The 17,408-nt window shown below is 36.4% G+C and overlaps 1 protein-coding gene across 1 annotated transcript in view; it reads left to right on the top strand.

Moving 5' to 3' along the window:
- Lrp1b (LDL receptor related protein 1B) overlaps positions 1–17,408 on the top strand; it is a 1,617,914-nt gene that overhangs the window by 1,042,905 nt on the left and 557,601 nt on the right. The window contains exons 34-35 of the mRNA XM_059258831.1: positions 3,242–3,367; positions 6,102–6,233. Coding sequence (XP_059114814.1) covers positions 3,242–3,367; positions 6,102–6,233 — 258 coding nt within the window. The remainder of the gene's footprint in view (positions 1–3,241; positions 3,368–6,101; positions 6,234–17,408) is intronic.

The raw sequence follows: 17,408 nt of genomic DNA, 5'->3' as shown, positions 1-17,408 counted from the left end.
CTTAAATTCTTCTCAACATAATACTTCATCAAATCCTTCTTCCCCCCGCCTCTCCCTTAAATCATTCTCTTATACACACACTACTTCCTCAAACTGTTCCCCATGTACTGTTCCCTTATTCTGGTTTCTACCATGAAAATTCTTACCTTCACATACATATCTTCTGACAGTAAACTTCAAAACTGTATTTGGACAATAAAAAGGGAGATTTAACGCAAATAATTTTAAATATGTAGACCAAATCAGAGAAAATAAAAGGAAGAGAAGGAACCAAGGGGCCCACTCAGGAATCCTTAACGACTGCCATTCTTTTTCCTTGATGGCTAAGAATATTCAACAGCTTAAGGACAGTTGGTCAATCGTACTTAATATTTTGATCAATATATGTTAATTTTATCAGCCAATTTATGGATTGGATTGTTTGGTTTTGTGTATTCAGTTTTCTGATAGATGGGCAATTTTCAAATCACTTGATAAAATACACACATGATTTTTCACTAGTACTTAAACAACATTTTCTAAATCTCAATAAGCAATAAAGGCATGGAGGGTAACTCAATGGTGGAATGTTTGCACAGCATGTATGAGGTCTTACATTTGGTCTCCAGCACAGAAAAACTTAAATAAATAGATAAACACACACTTTTTGGTATTCAAGTCATGTAGATAATACTATGCTATGTGTAATATAATACTGGTAATACGTAAAATATAGTAAGACATTTTCATGTCTATTGAATATAAATTGACAATACTACTGTCAATTTCACTGCATAGTATACAATGAACATATTTCTGAGATGCATCTAAACACAGCCTTAGAAAGTACAGTATGCAAGAAACAGAGGGAGAACAAGAAGTAATTCCAAGCAAGGTGCCTAGAGACAAGAAGGTATTTGCCTTTCAAGACATAAACAACATACACTTCCTGTGAAACTGTGTATCAGTTTTGTAGATAGTGGTTCTGACAAAATTTTCAGGAGGATATACTTATATAGGACTCTTGATTTTGCTCTTGTTAGCTTCATGTCCCTTACCTGGAAGATTTGACTCCATAGGTGCCAAGGGGTGATATATGCACTGTGAAAGTGTCTGACCCAGGGGTAGCATGCAACTGCACTGTTCTCACTGGAAAATGCTGATAAAAGCATCTGTTTGAAAGACAACGCCATTAACAGAATCACTGTCGGTAGCTTGAAAGCTTCATTAGAATGAAATATGAGCAATTTAAGGCTCTTTAAGGTGTTAACAGTATTACCTCCTTGGATTTCAAAGTACAATTAACTGCCTCATTTATCATTTTTGACACAGATCACTGGAGAGTTGAGGGTCTTTTAGTCAAGTGGACTTTCCAGCTCCACTTGTCATTTGGGGTTTGAGTTGTGAACATCAATCTCACTAACAAAATACTAATCCGAACTCTTACTTGTAACTTGATAATCACTGCAGTTGCCCTCTATTTGCATATTTGTATATTAAATGGAAATATTTACATAAAATATGACTAATTTCATGATGATTTTCTGTATTTTGTCTTCAGGGAGGTCCTGTGAAATACATCTTGTTATTCTACAAGTGTGTTAAATACATGACTTTTATTTATCAACAAATAAGGATAAAATATATCGCCCACTTTGTCGTTACACCACCCACCAATAGCTGCTGTTCTGTTCTCTACTTTCCCCAGACTTCTGCTAATATTAGTATAATTTCTCATATTCTCTGTCTTTCATGTGTTCGTTCTATTCCTTGACTTATTTTCCTTTAATTTTTCATTTCCCTCAGCTCTGCTCTCCATGTGATGTTCCCTTAAACTTTATATTGAAATGTCCCTTGCTCCTTTCTCCCCAGACTTCAATCTTTGGTGTTAGCTGAAGCAAACCTCGTATAAGGACATGTATATGTACTAGCACTAAGCTAACATGCATCCACATGCTTTCCATAAGAACAAGCACATGCATGGTCAGTTTAGAATTTCTACACATTTGTTAATGTAGTTGTCTTCTTGGTGAAAACATCAGAGATCTGAACTGTCACTTTAAGTCACCTTGAGAAAAGGGATGAATCAGCCACCTCACTAGCTCATATAAGAGAGACATGGAATTATTTTAAAACTTCAAGTTACTTCTAAGGGATTCAATATTGCTGAGCTATGGATAAAGAAATGAGCTGAGAATGTGCTTCATCTCCCAAATAAAGAGTATTTCACACTTCAAATATGACAGATATAGTGACAGATTCTATTGAGCAATTAAATCCACAAATTCAGAAGATGAGAAATAATGAAGTATGTTGACATTTTGAATCTCTCATAGAGTCCTATCAATACACAGCTCTGAGCATGCTTTGTCATGATCACTGGATTTGTAGTGAGCATGTGGTCTACTAACTTTGTAGTAAACCCATTAAATGGCATAGCCCATTGTCCTAGAACAATACAACTATTGTAAAAATAGGATATTTTAAGGTATTTACAGAGTGGACTGTAAATTACTTAACTTAATGCTGCAGATTTGATCAGTACTTTGGGCTTTGGGTAAAGTAAATGGAAGATCTGTATAGAATGTCAAAGCAGGATTACCTGACTAAAATTTGTCATTGCCACCATACCATAATGAGGAGAATTAACATGCTAATTAATTACATGATTCTTTTGAGTGTGTTTTAAATATATTTTGAAAGAATCATGTTCTTTGGGAGGCCAAGAATAATTTCTTTGCTTTAAAAATAAATTTAAAACACATATGCACACAAATATCCTGTCCTTTTAGAGGTGAAGCTACATTTGAGTCAGAAAGGAAACACTGCCTTTTTTGTGTGATCTCACATTTTTTAAGGTCTCTGAGAGCAGGGCATGATGGCATAAGCCCGGAAAACCATCACTTGAGAAGCTGAGATAAGAGGGTCATGGATTCTAGATCAGTTGAATATTACCTGATGAGATCTAGATAATGTTTGATAAAGTCAGAAATTAAAGTGTTAATGACAGTCTTCATGAAAAATCCAATTTCCTCTGCTTTTCTAAATGACCTTTTGACATTGTTTAATTGTTTTGAAGGGCAAGATTCAATCATAATCTGCCACTTTAAGTTATGTGCAAGGCAGATGGCATAGCCTATATAAACCAGCTGTATTTAGAAACAAATAGCATACATTTTTGTTCACATTGTTGATACCTAATAAGTCTCCTATGTTCTTCATCATTTTCTATTTGACATTTCTTTCGCTTCCTTCTCTACAGGCAGTAATTCTTGCCACCTAAATAATGGCGGGTGCTCTCAGCTCTGTTTACCAACATCTGAAACTACCAGGACTTGCATGTGTACGGTGGGATATTATCTCCGGAAGAACCGCATGTCATGCCAAGGTACATGTTAGTAAGAACTTAATTGTGCTATGCTTACTGAATCCATCATGTGTGCCACACAGACGTTAGGAAACCACTGCTAGTTTCCAATGAGAGAAGCACATTATCATGTTATTAGGGCAATGGTTGCATTGAACCTCATTAAAGGATCAACAGTCTTTCTCTTAGAGTAGTTTAGACCAAGAGCCAGCACAAAATTGAGTTTCCCAGCCATGTCTCTCCCTCCTTGTGTATTCTATTTGTAGGCTGTGTCTGTCTGGGGTGTGTTTATGTGTGTGTGTGTGTGTGTGTGTGTGTGTGTGTGTGTATCTGTCTGTCTGTTCCTAACAAAGGCCTTTGCTCTGTAGTTATTGAACAGTGCAGAAAACATGGCACAGGAAAGGAATGAGGATTTTTTTTTTAACAGAAATCTATAAGAGTTTCAGAAAGGAAGAAAATACCTTACTAGTCCCAACTGACCCAGAACAGGAGTCAAAATACAAACTGATGCTTTCAACCTATATGCACATACTGCAGTTAACATTTATTTATGACAGATATTTGTTATCTGTAAGGTTAATTCAAACCTGTTTGGCTGTTTCTTCTAGAAATGATTGCCACAACAACCACAGGCATGTGTACACACACACACACACACACACACACACACACACACACACACACACACACACACACGGTATTCTGGATTAGAGGCATGTAGAAGAGTACAATTTAATACTAAGCTGATCATTTAGTTTAGGTTATAAATGCTGACTGCCTGGGAAATCCAAGACATAGTAAGTTTGGTTACATTGTTTCCTTAAAGTCAAGTATAACTAGTAAACATGCTGAGTTCACATCAAGGAAACAGATTGAGCACATAGTTAAATGATCTCAAGGCTTTTATTGACGGATTACAAGTACTTTTAGAAAATTCTATTCCCATAAAAAAGTTTGCTACTTAGCTACACATATAGACATTGAAGGGGTTGGGAATATTTCAAGTATCACTCTTCTTTCTTCTAAGACTTCCTCATTTTCATTACATTTATTTACTTATTCATTTATGTATTTATTGGGGTGATGCACATATCACAGCAGGAGTATGGAGGTCAGAAGACAACTTGCAGGAGTAAATGCTTTCCATATGGATCCAGGGTATTGAATTCAATCAGGCCCTCAGCCTTGGTGGCAAGTACTTTTACCTGTTGAGCTGTCTTGCCAGCCTAAGACTTCGTAATTTTTAAAAACTAATTTTGGTAATTAAAAAAAATCGTCAACCAACTTAGTAGATTCTATATTCACATTAAATGGCCAAAGTTGGAGTAAACAGCTGAGATTGCTTAAGTGGGATTATTGCACAAGTTAAATTTAGTTCTGGTAATTTCTTTCAACTGTTTAGACAAAACATCACTGGGAAGTGGAACCTCCAATTTGCATATTTGGGGAGCAAGGGCATTTTCTGGGAAAGAACTTTGTGCCATCCTAAGGATTCCAGACTACCTTAAATTTTATAGTATGTAGGTGTGTGAGTTCACAAAATGTTGGTTTCTTTTTTTTTTTTTTTTTTTTTTTTTTTTTTTTTTTTTTTTTTTTTGGTTTTTCGAGACAGGGTTTCTCTGTGTAGCTTTGCGCCTTTCCTGGGACTCACTTGGTAGCCCAGGCAGGCCTCGAACTCACAGAGATCCGCCTGGCTCTGCCTCCCAAGTGCTGGGATTAAAGGCGTGCGCCACCACCGCCCGGCAAAATGTTGGTTTCTTTAGCCATATTGTGTAGCCAATGATAAGAACTGTTTTACCTTAAAAATGCCCCAATCCAATTAGAGAAAATACATCAGAATTATGACTTACTTCACTTGAAATAGAATATGTGAATGGCAATTATTCTATGCCAGACTCGGTTTAAAGGATATTGAAACTTTCTAGCTTACTTCCCTCTTTGTAAATTGATAAATTGGATCCATGTCACCCAATTTGATGTATCATAAAACTGAGGCATGAGGACAATAACTAACAACAAGTTTTTGTGATTAGGAGGTAGTAGACACATTTAAATACAGATAATTTTATTTTAATAATAAATATATATATATGTGTGTATGTTAATAATAAAATATATGTATTTTCCAATATATTAGAAAATTCATAAGCATTAGCATATGGACCTCTGGTAGTAAGCTTATATCTATGTGTTTATTTTAGTAGGACATCATTATGAAATTCAAAAATGTATTCAGGGCAAAACTTAGTACCTTATTTCTTGGCCCATTTGAATCTAAAGCACTTAAGAAATGGACTGTGTACCTTAAAAACTCTAAATATCTATTACAACAATAACAATGATGTAGTTGTGTATATCATAAGCTATTATTCTACAGTAACAAGTGCATACTTATATTTTAGTGAAGACAGAATGCCCTTTGTCTGTGAGGCCAGACATTCTGGAAATGATTCACTTCTGAGCTTCTACCTATGATCTTCTCATCCCAAGGGAATTGCTGACAGAGAAACTTTCAGCTTCAGCCATTTGGCTCCTGGGATGTGACCTGTGATCCATAAAACCCTTTGGGAGATTGTAGTGCACACCAGAGTTTCAGGGCCACGGCTTACATATATTTCAGTCATGGAAACTGCACAATTAGAGAAGCTTCATGAAGCTAAGAAATATATTCACTATTATGAATTACTATTCTGGAAATGGTATCAATGTATTGTTATGTGAAATATTCATTTTGAACTTTCATTCCTTCATTTAGGTATAGAATCTTTTCTCATGTACTCTGTTCATGAGGGAATCCGGGGGATACCTCTTGAACCAAGTGACAAAATGGATGCTCTGATGCCTATATCAGGAACTGCATTTGCTGTGGGCATAGACTTCCATGCAGGTAAGTGGATTTCATTAACAATTTAAGTACAATGCTCTCTTGATTCAGAGCACATAATGGCAATATGACTTTCAATCTGTACTTGGATAGTCAAGTTGAAAATGAATTAAGGATGATTTTATCAGCCTATTACAAATTGTTCTAATTACACTTTGTCTGCAAAAAAATCAAGTATTTTTTTCGTTCTAAACAGTAATATTTGTATTCTATGTTTGACAATTGGCTATTTTCTTTTTTCAAATGGTTATTTTACTTTCATCTAGTTATAAATATAAAAATATCCTGAATAAAAAATTCTGATCTATTGAATTCTTAAGGTATACTCTTATTGAAAATATTTTCTTAATGTATAATCAATGATAAGATAATTTCTATCACTTTTAATGTAGTATGTGTGGGTAAGCAGAGCTGCTTCAATTCCATGTGCTTTTATAAATAATGGAAGAAAACAACCAAAGACCACAAGATGGCTGTGGCTGGTGAAATTTAACACAGGAAATTAATGGTAAACACTGCTGAATGTACTGGAACCAACAAGTTGGGCGCAGGTAACTGCTAAAGTCAGACGCAGCAGGAACGTTAATGGTGGCTGTCTCATCTTGTTTATTATTTACATCTCTTATTCTGCATAAAGATTTTAAAGTTATAAGAACAAATTTGTTGGCCTCTAATCTTAACTAAGGTCCATGTTTCCTGAGTTCATGTTTTAGGGTTGAAATGCTCACACAGAATTTAGTGTTCCTGTAATGTAAAAACATATCTAATATTAAAAAGCTCATAGCTCTCTGATTTATCATATTAAAATAAAGAATTCTTGAATGTTAAAAATAATCTTTGGGCTGAAGAGTTGGTTCAGTGGTAAAGAATGCCTGTTTCTCTTGCAGAGCGCACAGGTTCAGTTCCAGCAGGTGCCTCACTGCTCTTCCTAACTCTACTTCCACACGGTCTGACATCCTGTCTGGCGTTCACAGGAACCAGACACTCATATGCTCTACATATATGTAGACAAAACACTCATACACGTAAAATCAAGATGATGGATCTTTATGTTTTTGATCTCTGTTTATGAGTACATGCTCTTCTAGTGGCAAAATTGTTGTTTTGTTTGGTTTTGTTTTGTTTTTTCCCTTGCTGTAATACATTTTGGTTTTTGAAAATTTGGGGGATCTTCAGAAATGGTTCAAAATGACTCTCCTGTTTTCTTTCCATATTTTTTATTGTTATTTGTTTATTTTATTTTATTTTTATTTTTTTGCTGGTCTGGAGCTCACTATGTATACCAGGCTTTAAACTCACAGAAATCTGCTTGTATCTATGCCATGAGTGCTGATATTAAGGGTGTTTGCCCCTACATCCAGTACAAAGACCACTTTTCTCCAGGTGGTGGCGGCGGCGGCGCACGCCGTTAATCCTAGCAACTTGGGAGGCAGAGTCATGCTGATCTCTGAGTTCAAGGCCAGCCTGGTCTACAGAGCAAGATCCAAGACAGGCACCAAAACTACAGAGAAACCCTGTCTTGAAAAAAAAACCAAAAAAAAAAAAAAACCAAACAAACAAACAAAAAAACAAAAAAGACCACTTTTCTTAAATAAGTTATCTTAGACCAAATCCTAGACATCACATAGACACAAATGCCCTGTGTTTGTTTGTATTTTAAAGATTTATTTAATTATTTTAGGTTTATGTGTATAAGCCTGAATGTATGTATGTACATACATGCATGAAATGTCCACAGAGGCAGGACTTACGTGGACATCCTGGTGCTCAAAACTGAACCCAGGTCCTCTACAACAGCAGCTAGTGCTGTTAGCCACTGAGCCATTTCTTCAGCTTCCAAACTTCTGATATTTTTAGAAATGCTTTCTTCAAAAGGAAATTCCAGCAAGAAATGTTTTATTAAGCATTATGGTAATTCTGCCAAAAGCATATTACAATTTTTGACCTATCATTGATCAAACCACTTTATTGTTTATGGAAGATTTATTACCTTACATTGTATAATATACCTTGATTTTTATACACATGACTTATTTTTACAATTTTATATGATTCCTTGAGTGAAAAACTAAGATAATTTGAACTTATGAAAGCTTTTATATACATATATACATTTTAACTTAGTACAAGGTCTCATATGTTAGCTCATATTTCATATTTGATTGTTTGAAAGACTCATTAATGATCTTTGGAAATATATGCTTAATTTCCAAGAAAGAGAAATATTAAAATTAAGAAGATTTTAATATTTTGATTCTGTCAATAACAAAAATTTTAAGAGTAAACTAATTATGTGTAGCAGTTAAATTCACTCTCTGAGGTTTTATGGCCTGAAGAAGGCTAAATTTAATAATAAAGTATAATTTTCTTTGTAAGCTATATTCATCTACTTGTTTCAATAATTCAGTAATTGCTAATATAATATTCTTAATTCATATTGAAATATCTTTTCACCAGCAGAAATGATTAGTTTCAGATAAAATTCTGTTCCTCTCTACTATGTCAACTAGATATTTTTAAAAATACTTGTTATTTATTCTTTGAAAGTTTCATACATTTTTATAATTATTTTGAAAATCTATGTCCACCCTTTAGCCCTTTCTAGCACTCCCAACCACATCACCATCTCAACTTCATAGCCTCCATTTTGGCTGTCATTAATAGCTCCTTGAGTATAATTAGTGATGGCCATACATTCCTGGGTGTGCACATCTGCTGTTATGCGAGCATGTACCAGATGCCAGGTTTCCAAAGGAGAGTAACTTTCCTCCCTAAGGAATCATCAACTTCTAATGGTTCCTCTGCAAAAGGTAGATTTTTGGGGGACCCTCCCCAATTTGTGCTTGAGTTTAGGCTAGTTTGATGTAGTGCAGTTAACTGCTGGTGTTGTGAGTTAATAGGAGCAACAGCTATGTCCAGAACTCTGAATTTCATAGCTCAGATGTCAACTCTTACATTTTCTCTACCTACTCTTCACAAAGTCCTGGACCTAACAGGGGGAGGTGATTATATATATCCATACACAGCTAAGTACTTGTGGGTACAAATACTTGGCACTTTGACCACTCATGAGGGTGATGGTTTGAAAGAAAATGGCCCCATAGGGAGTGGCACTAGCAGGAGGTGTGGCCTTGTTGGAGTAGGTGTGGTCTTGTTGGAGGAAGTGTGTCACTGTGGAGGCTTTGAGGTCTCTTATGCTCAAGCTATGCCCAGTGTGGGACCAACTGTTGCCTGAGGATCAAGATGTAGAACCCTCAGCTTCTTTTCTGGCACCATGACTGTCTGCATGCTGCCGTGTCCCACCATGGTGATAAAGGACTAAAACCTCTGAAACTGTAAGCCACCACAATTAAATGTTTTCTTTATAAGAGTTGTGATGGTCATGGTGTCTCTTCACAGCAATAGAAACCCTAACTAAGACAATGAGCCTCTGCATTAACCTCTACCCACTTCAAGAAGAAGCTAAATGTTTAATGTAGAGTTCCAGTAAAAAATATTTTAGATGACTCAACTCTAAATGTGGAAATATTCAGGTTTATCATGTAGGAATAGTGTTCAGGCATTAATTATTTTCTCTGCTGCCAGCAAAAGGTAGCAATGCAACACCTGCTTCGCAATGAGACAGTGGCAAATGCAAAGATTAGTCAAGCAATATCTAGAGAAGCCCTAGTTTAGCACTGGACACCGTGGACTCCAGGGCCCACTCAAATCACTCAGAGCTCTTTGGTTTCAGGCAAAGTATGTATTTGTGTATTTTCATCTCAGTTTCCTTATTTCTGAAATATTGCAGAAACATCTAGACATTTGACACAATATGCAATACACATGATACTCAAAATTTGTAATCACATCAAATAAAAAACATACAAGTTATGGCATAAAATGTAAATAACAAAATATTTGTCTTTTTCTTTCCTGGTGGTATGTATCTAGACAGTTATTTGCATAGAGCAGTAGGCGTTTCTTTACTACTTGGGGCAGGAGGAATTGATTAGGGATGATTTCTCTAGTGAAGATAAACACTACACCCACCTCATTATCAATCTGTGAAGCAGATACTTAAAGATTAGGAACATTACCATCTGCACACAATCCTGAAATGCCAATCTCAGAGACTAGCATACAGTGCTTAGACAACTACCAGACATACTAATGAGATGATGGTGTGGGTGAGAGTATTATGGGCTCCAACAATTTCACAAGACTTTTGTGCTTCCCATGTGTTGTGTGGTCTCCTTCACCTCACTGCCTTTTGAAGATTTATGAGAATTAGAATGAGCCCCATTACTTGATTTATAATATCATTAAAGACAATATGCATGCTTGTGATGTTGTGGAGAGAATTTACTTCAGGATGGAAGAAATAAAAATAATTGGATTATTCCACATAGAGAGAAAACAAATAAGCTTGTCTTGTCAACCTCTATCTACATTTTCTCCAAGCGATCTTTATATGTTACACAGTTATAAGTTTTTCCAGTATTCTCCCTGCAGCTAGTCTGTCTCTTTATCCATTATTGACACTCATCTCAGGAACTTAATGACCATTTCCTCTAAACTCCCACAGATTTTTTTTTTTTTTTTTACAGACAACAGATGCAAGGAACACAGAGCTCAGACACTGAATGTCACGCATGTTTCCATCCTACATGTTCTGTATTGGAGTTTTGGGACAGTGATGTCAGACAAAATCACTTTACATTAATAAGTTAATGAAAGTTGTAGAAGAATTGTGAAACTTTTAGGTACCATGTACAGTGAAAAGAATGTAACATGTGTCCGGACATTTTAAGTTCAGTTGCCTTTGCTAATGTTAATCAGTTGTGATGATACAATTTAGTTAAATCAGTGCATACTGTCCTGATTTTCTTTTTTCTCTAAGGTGAAGTGCCAATTTTTTTTTTGTCAGTCACAGAACTGAGATGAATAAAAACTCAGATAAGTGATATTTTTTTTTTCAAATAACTACAGGACAGAAATGGTTACGACTTTTTCTCCTCAGATGGCTCCCATCACTGATGGAGAAGAAGTCTGTTTAGTAGTTAGAGTCATCTGTGGACATTGTTACATCATCATAATTTATAGGGTTATATTGATAAAACCTGTACCTTTCATAAAGATTAGCAGACCTGATTTGTTCTGGCATTAGTCCTGAAAAATTAAACCTTTCTTCAGTGAAAGGACTGTTTTCCAACAGATGAAGCTCTTCTGGAGACTAGCCAGTGAGGAAAGAGGACCCTGTGGCTAGATTTAAAATGTTCAAAGCAGTTTTTTATCTCTTCAGTGGAAAAGTCCCATTCCACATAGGGAAAAGAAAAATGAGCTTAGAAAATCTTTGCCTGCTGGGTGGTGTTCCTCCTGATGAATGAACATGGCATTTGATGCTTTAAAAAGATATGTTTTAGTAAGAAGAAAAGACTTCAAACAAAATCCTTCCCTCCACCCATTTTGTAATCTTCAGTAAGGTGTGATCTATTCAGCTCCCATCCCTTTGGGGGTATTTACAAGGTTTTCATAATAATCAAACAATGACATTCTACTCAGAGAATGATGAATTGTTTAAAATTTCCAAGCCTGTACTCGTTTTTGTAATCTTTTATCGCTTTTGTTCATATTTCTGTCATCCTATTCAATTCAACAAATATTGATTATTATCTACTAGATATAGAACTTCACAGCTTGCTTATGATAAACAAGGACTAAGGGCCATTGTTTGGATGTCCTTGTCTGGCACCTATTGTGAGAAATAATTTAATGCCTTTGTGATAAGTCATATGCTGAACTACTGAAACAGTAACAGCTTAGGGGAGTGCTTAGGGGAGGGCTTGTGTGAAAGAGTATCTCCTTACCAATGGCTGCCCCTTTTGTGGTCATCCATGGTCAATCCTAGTGTGAAAAACTGCATAAAAATTTCCCAATATAACAAGTCATAAGTTTAAGTTGTTCTATGACAGAACAGCATGAGGAAAGCCCCACATGTCCTACTTTTATCCATCTGGGACATTAATTACGGAATCATTAATCATTTTATAGTAGTCTCTACTCTGAGCTGTGCTTTCTGCTTTGCAGTGCTCTCACATATAAGATAGCATTACTCGGGGTCTCATACAGCCACTAGGAGGCATAATATATAACCCTGTGGATAGGAGAGACCTACTGTACACTTGTCCCATCTATACTCTGTTCAACGTGGGGATGAATGCTAATATAACTACAGATGTGCCAAGGTTAGCTCATCAAATGGACAAATATGTTATTCTGCTGGGAGATACTAACAGCAAGTAGAGGTTTTATAGGACACTCTCTGGTTTTTGACCAGTTTTCTCAATCCTAGAAAATGTGTTTAAGAAAACAAAAAAGAGCCGGGCGGTGGTGGCGCACGCCTTTAATCCCAGCACTTGGGAGGCAGAGCCAGGCGGATCTCTATGAGTTCGAGGCCAGCCTGGGCTACCAAGTGAGTTCCAGGAAAAGCGCAAAGCTACACAGAGAAACCCTGTCTCGGAAAACAAAACAAAACAAAAAACAAAACAAAAACAAAAAAAACAAAAAACAAACAAACAAACAAACAAAAAGAGATTATGTAAGGAAATAACCTCAGCCTTTACACTGTGAATGTTTCCTATAGACTTGAAAACTGCCTCCTTAGTCTTCCCACATTTTCATATGCCTCAACATTTTGTTACTAGAAAAAAAGAAGCATTTGATATCACCTTGTAGTGCTTTCCAATACTGCAGGTAAAGGAATTGAAATATGACAAGTCAGGGGCCTGTTTTCCTATGTTATCTTATACTTATAGTGGTTGAAAAAATTCTTATTGAGACTCTTGCAAGTATTATTTAATGATATCACATCCTATTTCTGAAAATGTGTGCCTGTTGAAGATCTTGTATCAACTTGATTTATATACTGAGTCATATGATTTTTTTAAAACACATTTAGTAACTAAACAGGTAGATGGCTTTCAAGAGAAGATCTCTCTGTCTGTCTGTTATTGGTTTCTATGATGTCTATAAAGGAATTAATTCACAAATATTTTTCTAGTAAACATTTTGTCACCAACTAAAGCCACAGAAGATTTATAGAAAGAATTTTTCTCACATCAGTAACAGCAATAGCTTAATAAATATAATCTCTTGCATAGGGACATTTTTTTCAATTTTAAGAAAACCATTTCCTTGGCTACAAAGTAAATTTTTAGAGCAGATTCTACTTCTTTGTGTTCTTATGACTGTGAAGCAAAACTATTTGTGTTGTCATTTCGAACTTGCTTCAAAAATATATCTTTAAGACATGTGAACAGTTAGCAGATAGTAAAACATAGTAAGTCCTTCAAGGTATAGAATACTACCATCAGAAAAAAAAAAACCCTCATTAATTCTATCCAAAAGAAAATGCCATGAACATCATACAGGCATTGTAAGATAAACAAGTTATTAGAAATATCTCAGGATAGTCTGATTATTTCTAAACTCCAAAACTTGAAAAAAATAGCATTTGTTAGGTATCTGAATTCTTTCACTGTTGATAAACTAAAAAAATCTCAGAAATGCACAGTGGGGACTTCCTAATCGTTTTTGTTGACTTAATTGGGATCTCCATTGGCTTCTTTATCACTGATTGAATGATACTGAACACTGTATGGACATTCTTAGTCATTCCAGGCTTCTCATGACAGCTTTGGCTGGTTCACAGGAAGTCCTTGTGACCAGAGTTCTATCCCTGTCTTCATTCCTTGCCTGGATTACACTGTGCGTCTGTGTTTCCTGTAAGATTCTCCTCAGCAGAACCACTCTCACATCTGATTCCCTGAGGTTTCTTTACTTTCTCCTCAATGCTATGAGCTCTGGTCACCAAAGTCCTTGTTATACTAATTCACAGTAAATTATTAACAGGAACTCGGAGGTTGATACATTTTCTTAGTGAATGTACTGGCTGGTTTTGTGTGTCAACTTGATACAAGCTAATGTCATCAGAGAGGAAGGAGGCTCAGTTCAGGAAATGCCTCCAAGAGAACAAGCTATAAGGCATTTTATCAACTAGAGATCAATGGTGGAGGGCCCAGCCAAGGATGGATAGTGCCCTCCCTGGGATGGTGGTCTTGGGCACTATAAGAAAGCAGGATGAACAAGCCATGAGGAGCAAGCTAGTAAGCAGTACCTATCCATGGCCTTTGCATCAGCTCCTGTCTCCAGGTTCCTGCCCTGTTTGAGCTCCTTTCTATCAGTTCCTGTCCTGATGAACAGCAACGTGGAAATTTAAATTGAATAACCCCTTTCCTCCCCACCTTGCTTTTTGGTCATGGCATTTCTTGCAGCAATAGAAACCCTAACCAAGACAGGGAACATATTTGAATGAGTAGCTTTATCCTCATCTGTAATGATTCATAATCCCAGCACCTCAGAGGCTGACACAGAATGATTGGCCTGAGTTAAAGGTCGACCTGAACTGTACAGTGAATTCTAGGCCAGCCTGCGCAACAGAGTAAGGTCCTGTCTCAAAAACAAAAGGCATGACAATATCAATAATAATTCCTTTGTAATCCATTGTGTGGGATATCATCTGGTTCTGGATCCTATTAACAAATGATTTTTAAAAAAAAAAAAATCAAAGTAGCCAACACTTCTAACAAGAGTAGCTTCTCACTCTGGGATTTGTTCTGCAGTACAAAGAAAGACTCCCAGTAGTTGGGATTTCTCTGAAGGTCCAGCTGAAGGATTCATACTGCACCTGTAAGGAAACACCATAAAGAGGTCCAGTACAGAAAGGTGAAGAGAAAATTTTTTTTAAAAATTTAATCTTTTGATTTTGTTTTCCAAATTACTGTTACCTACACAATACACCGACATCATCGGTATCTTCTCAGTATCCTTTTCCAGACTACACAGACATGTCAAGCGGTATTTGAAAAAATCTCCTTTGTGACCAACACTGGCAACGTAAGCATTATTCTATGTTACTTCAATCCTGAGAAATTTCCCTCCGCCCAATTTAAGAAAACCAAGGACGTATTAGACCATCCTTTCCTCCATCCAATTTAAGAAAACAAAAGACTTATTAGTCCATTTGTCTTTTTGACATCTCTTTAAGAAAAAATAAAAGCTGTGATTCGGCTTCTGAGACTTTTGGCCATTAGTTTGGAATCAACTGAAAGGTTCTCTAGTTATTGGAAAAAAGGGGAAATTATTTAATGACTTTCTGACTGGCTATAAGCTATGGATCTAGCTTTAATTTTATTTTGTTATTTGGCATTATTGTTCTCAAAGGGCAATAAGAAATAAATGGACCCTTTTGAGAGTTAAAAGTGGAGAAAAACAACCAATTAGTTCTATGTATGGTGTGTGTGTGTGTGTGTGTTTAGAAGGAAGTCTTAGCTGAAATAGAAAATCTTAGAAATGGACATGGGTACCCACCAGAAATTAGGCAGAAAGAGGATTGAAAGTAGAGGAAATTAAAATAAGACTACCAAATCCCAATGTTATATATGAGGAGCAATTTTTACTACATTGCATGGCACTTACATGTATTGCTGTCATTTAATTAGTTAAAATAGTGTTTCAGGAAAGGTGATACATTTACTTTAAGATGGGCTTAGCAAGAAGATTGAGGAGAGTGTTTTGGTGAGGTCCAGATTAAAGTCTAACTTCTGAGTTGATAAATGAAATTTCGTTTTTGAGATTTATGCAAACCATGAATTGCAGGTTGGTGATGTTGTCCAGTATATAAAAGGACCCAAGTTCAGTTTCCAGAACTCAAAAATACTGGGGAAAAAAAGCATAGTACGAAGCATAGAAAGATGAATGACATAAGTATGCAGTATTCAGCACTTAGTGTCTCACACCCAGTTCAGACAGTGGCAGGCAACTGCAGGGCTCAGGGTTTGCAGAAATGGTGACAGTAAAGGTTAGGGCTCTCTTGGAAAAAGGGATAGAAGGAAAACGGCACAGCTACATGAGAGGTATCCTAGAGAGATCATCATTGTAGTCACTGTAGAGGAGAAAGAGAAATAATATCTCATGGGTCCCACAACATTTGCTTCAGTCATCACACCACAACAGCTTTAAAGAAGAAACATTTATTATCCACAGATTCTGTGGGTCAGTTTCAACTGGCTCTTTGGTTGTCAAGGCTATTTGTGTTGTCTCAAGAGAAGGCTCAATCAGGGAAGATCTGCTTCTAAGCTCACCTGCATGGCTTATGTCAGCACGGAGTTCCTTACTAACTGTTGAGCAGAACACCACAGTTTCTTACCGGTTACCATCTTTGTTCCACACCTCTCTGTGGTCACTTCATAACGTGAAACTACCTACTGTGACATCTAGTGAATACAGGAGAGGAGATCCATGCAAAATGAAGCCAAGCTTGTACAATTTAACCTCACTAGTGGTTTCCCACATTTGCTATACTCTACTTACTTAAAGCTAGTAACTAGACCCAGACCACTCCCCAAGGAAAGGATTCAAAACTGGAATTTCAGGTGTTGATGATCACAGAGACCACACTAAAGACTACCTATCACATCATTAGAAGTTTTTTTTTTTTTTTGTATGTGTTATTTCTATGCATCATAAGGCTAAACTCCGATGGCTGCTTTGTATTATCAACAATGTTTGTAAGGGTTGGATCTACCATGTCCCCCCCAAAAGTTTTGTGTTTGAACACTTGGCTCCCAGCAAGTAACGCTGTTTTGAAAGGTTGAGAAACCTATGGCTCTGGCTCCCTCCAAAGGATTCAACACCCTCTTCAGGCCCCCACTAATACCTGTTTGCTCACCTCTCTCTCTCTCTCTCTCTCTCTCTCTCTCTCTCTCTCTCTCTCTCTCTCTCTCTCTTTATCTCTCTCTCTCTCTGTCATCTCTTCCCTCCCTCCTCTCTCTCTCACACACACATAACTTTAAAATAAAAATAGTCTTTTAAAAATATATAGTTTTCTTCTTTTTTGTTTATTTATGTATTTTTTGAGACAGAGTTTCTCTGCGTATCTCTGGCTGTCTTGGAACTCACTTTGTAGACCAGACTGTCCTGGAACTCAAAGATTTGCCTGCCTCTGCCTCCTAAGTGCAGGGATTAAAGGAGTGCACTACCACTGCCAGCATATATTTTTTCATAAGTAGTGTGCTTATATCATAAATAATATTTATAGATGATTGATCAAAGCATAGAAAAGTATTATGCTAGAAT

The sequence above is a fragment of the Peromyscus eremicus genome, chromosome 4 (assembly GCF_949786415.1).
Source record: "Peromyscus eremicus chromosome 4, PerEre_H2_v1, whole genome shotgun sequence".
Classification (NCBI taxonomy): Eukaryota; Metazoa; Chordata; class Mammalia; order Rodentia; family Cricetidae; genus Peromyscus; species Peromyscus eremicus.
The sequence above is the reverse complement of the archived record's forward strand: the minus strand, read 5'-3'. Positions and strand labels throughout refer to the sequence as shown.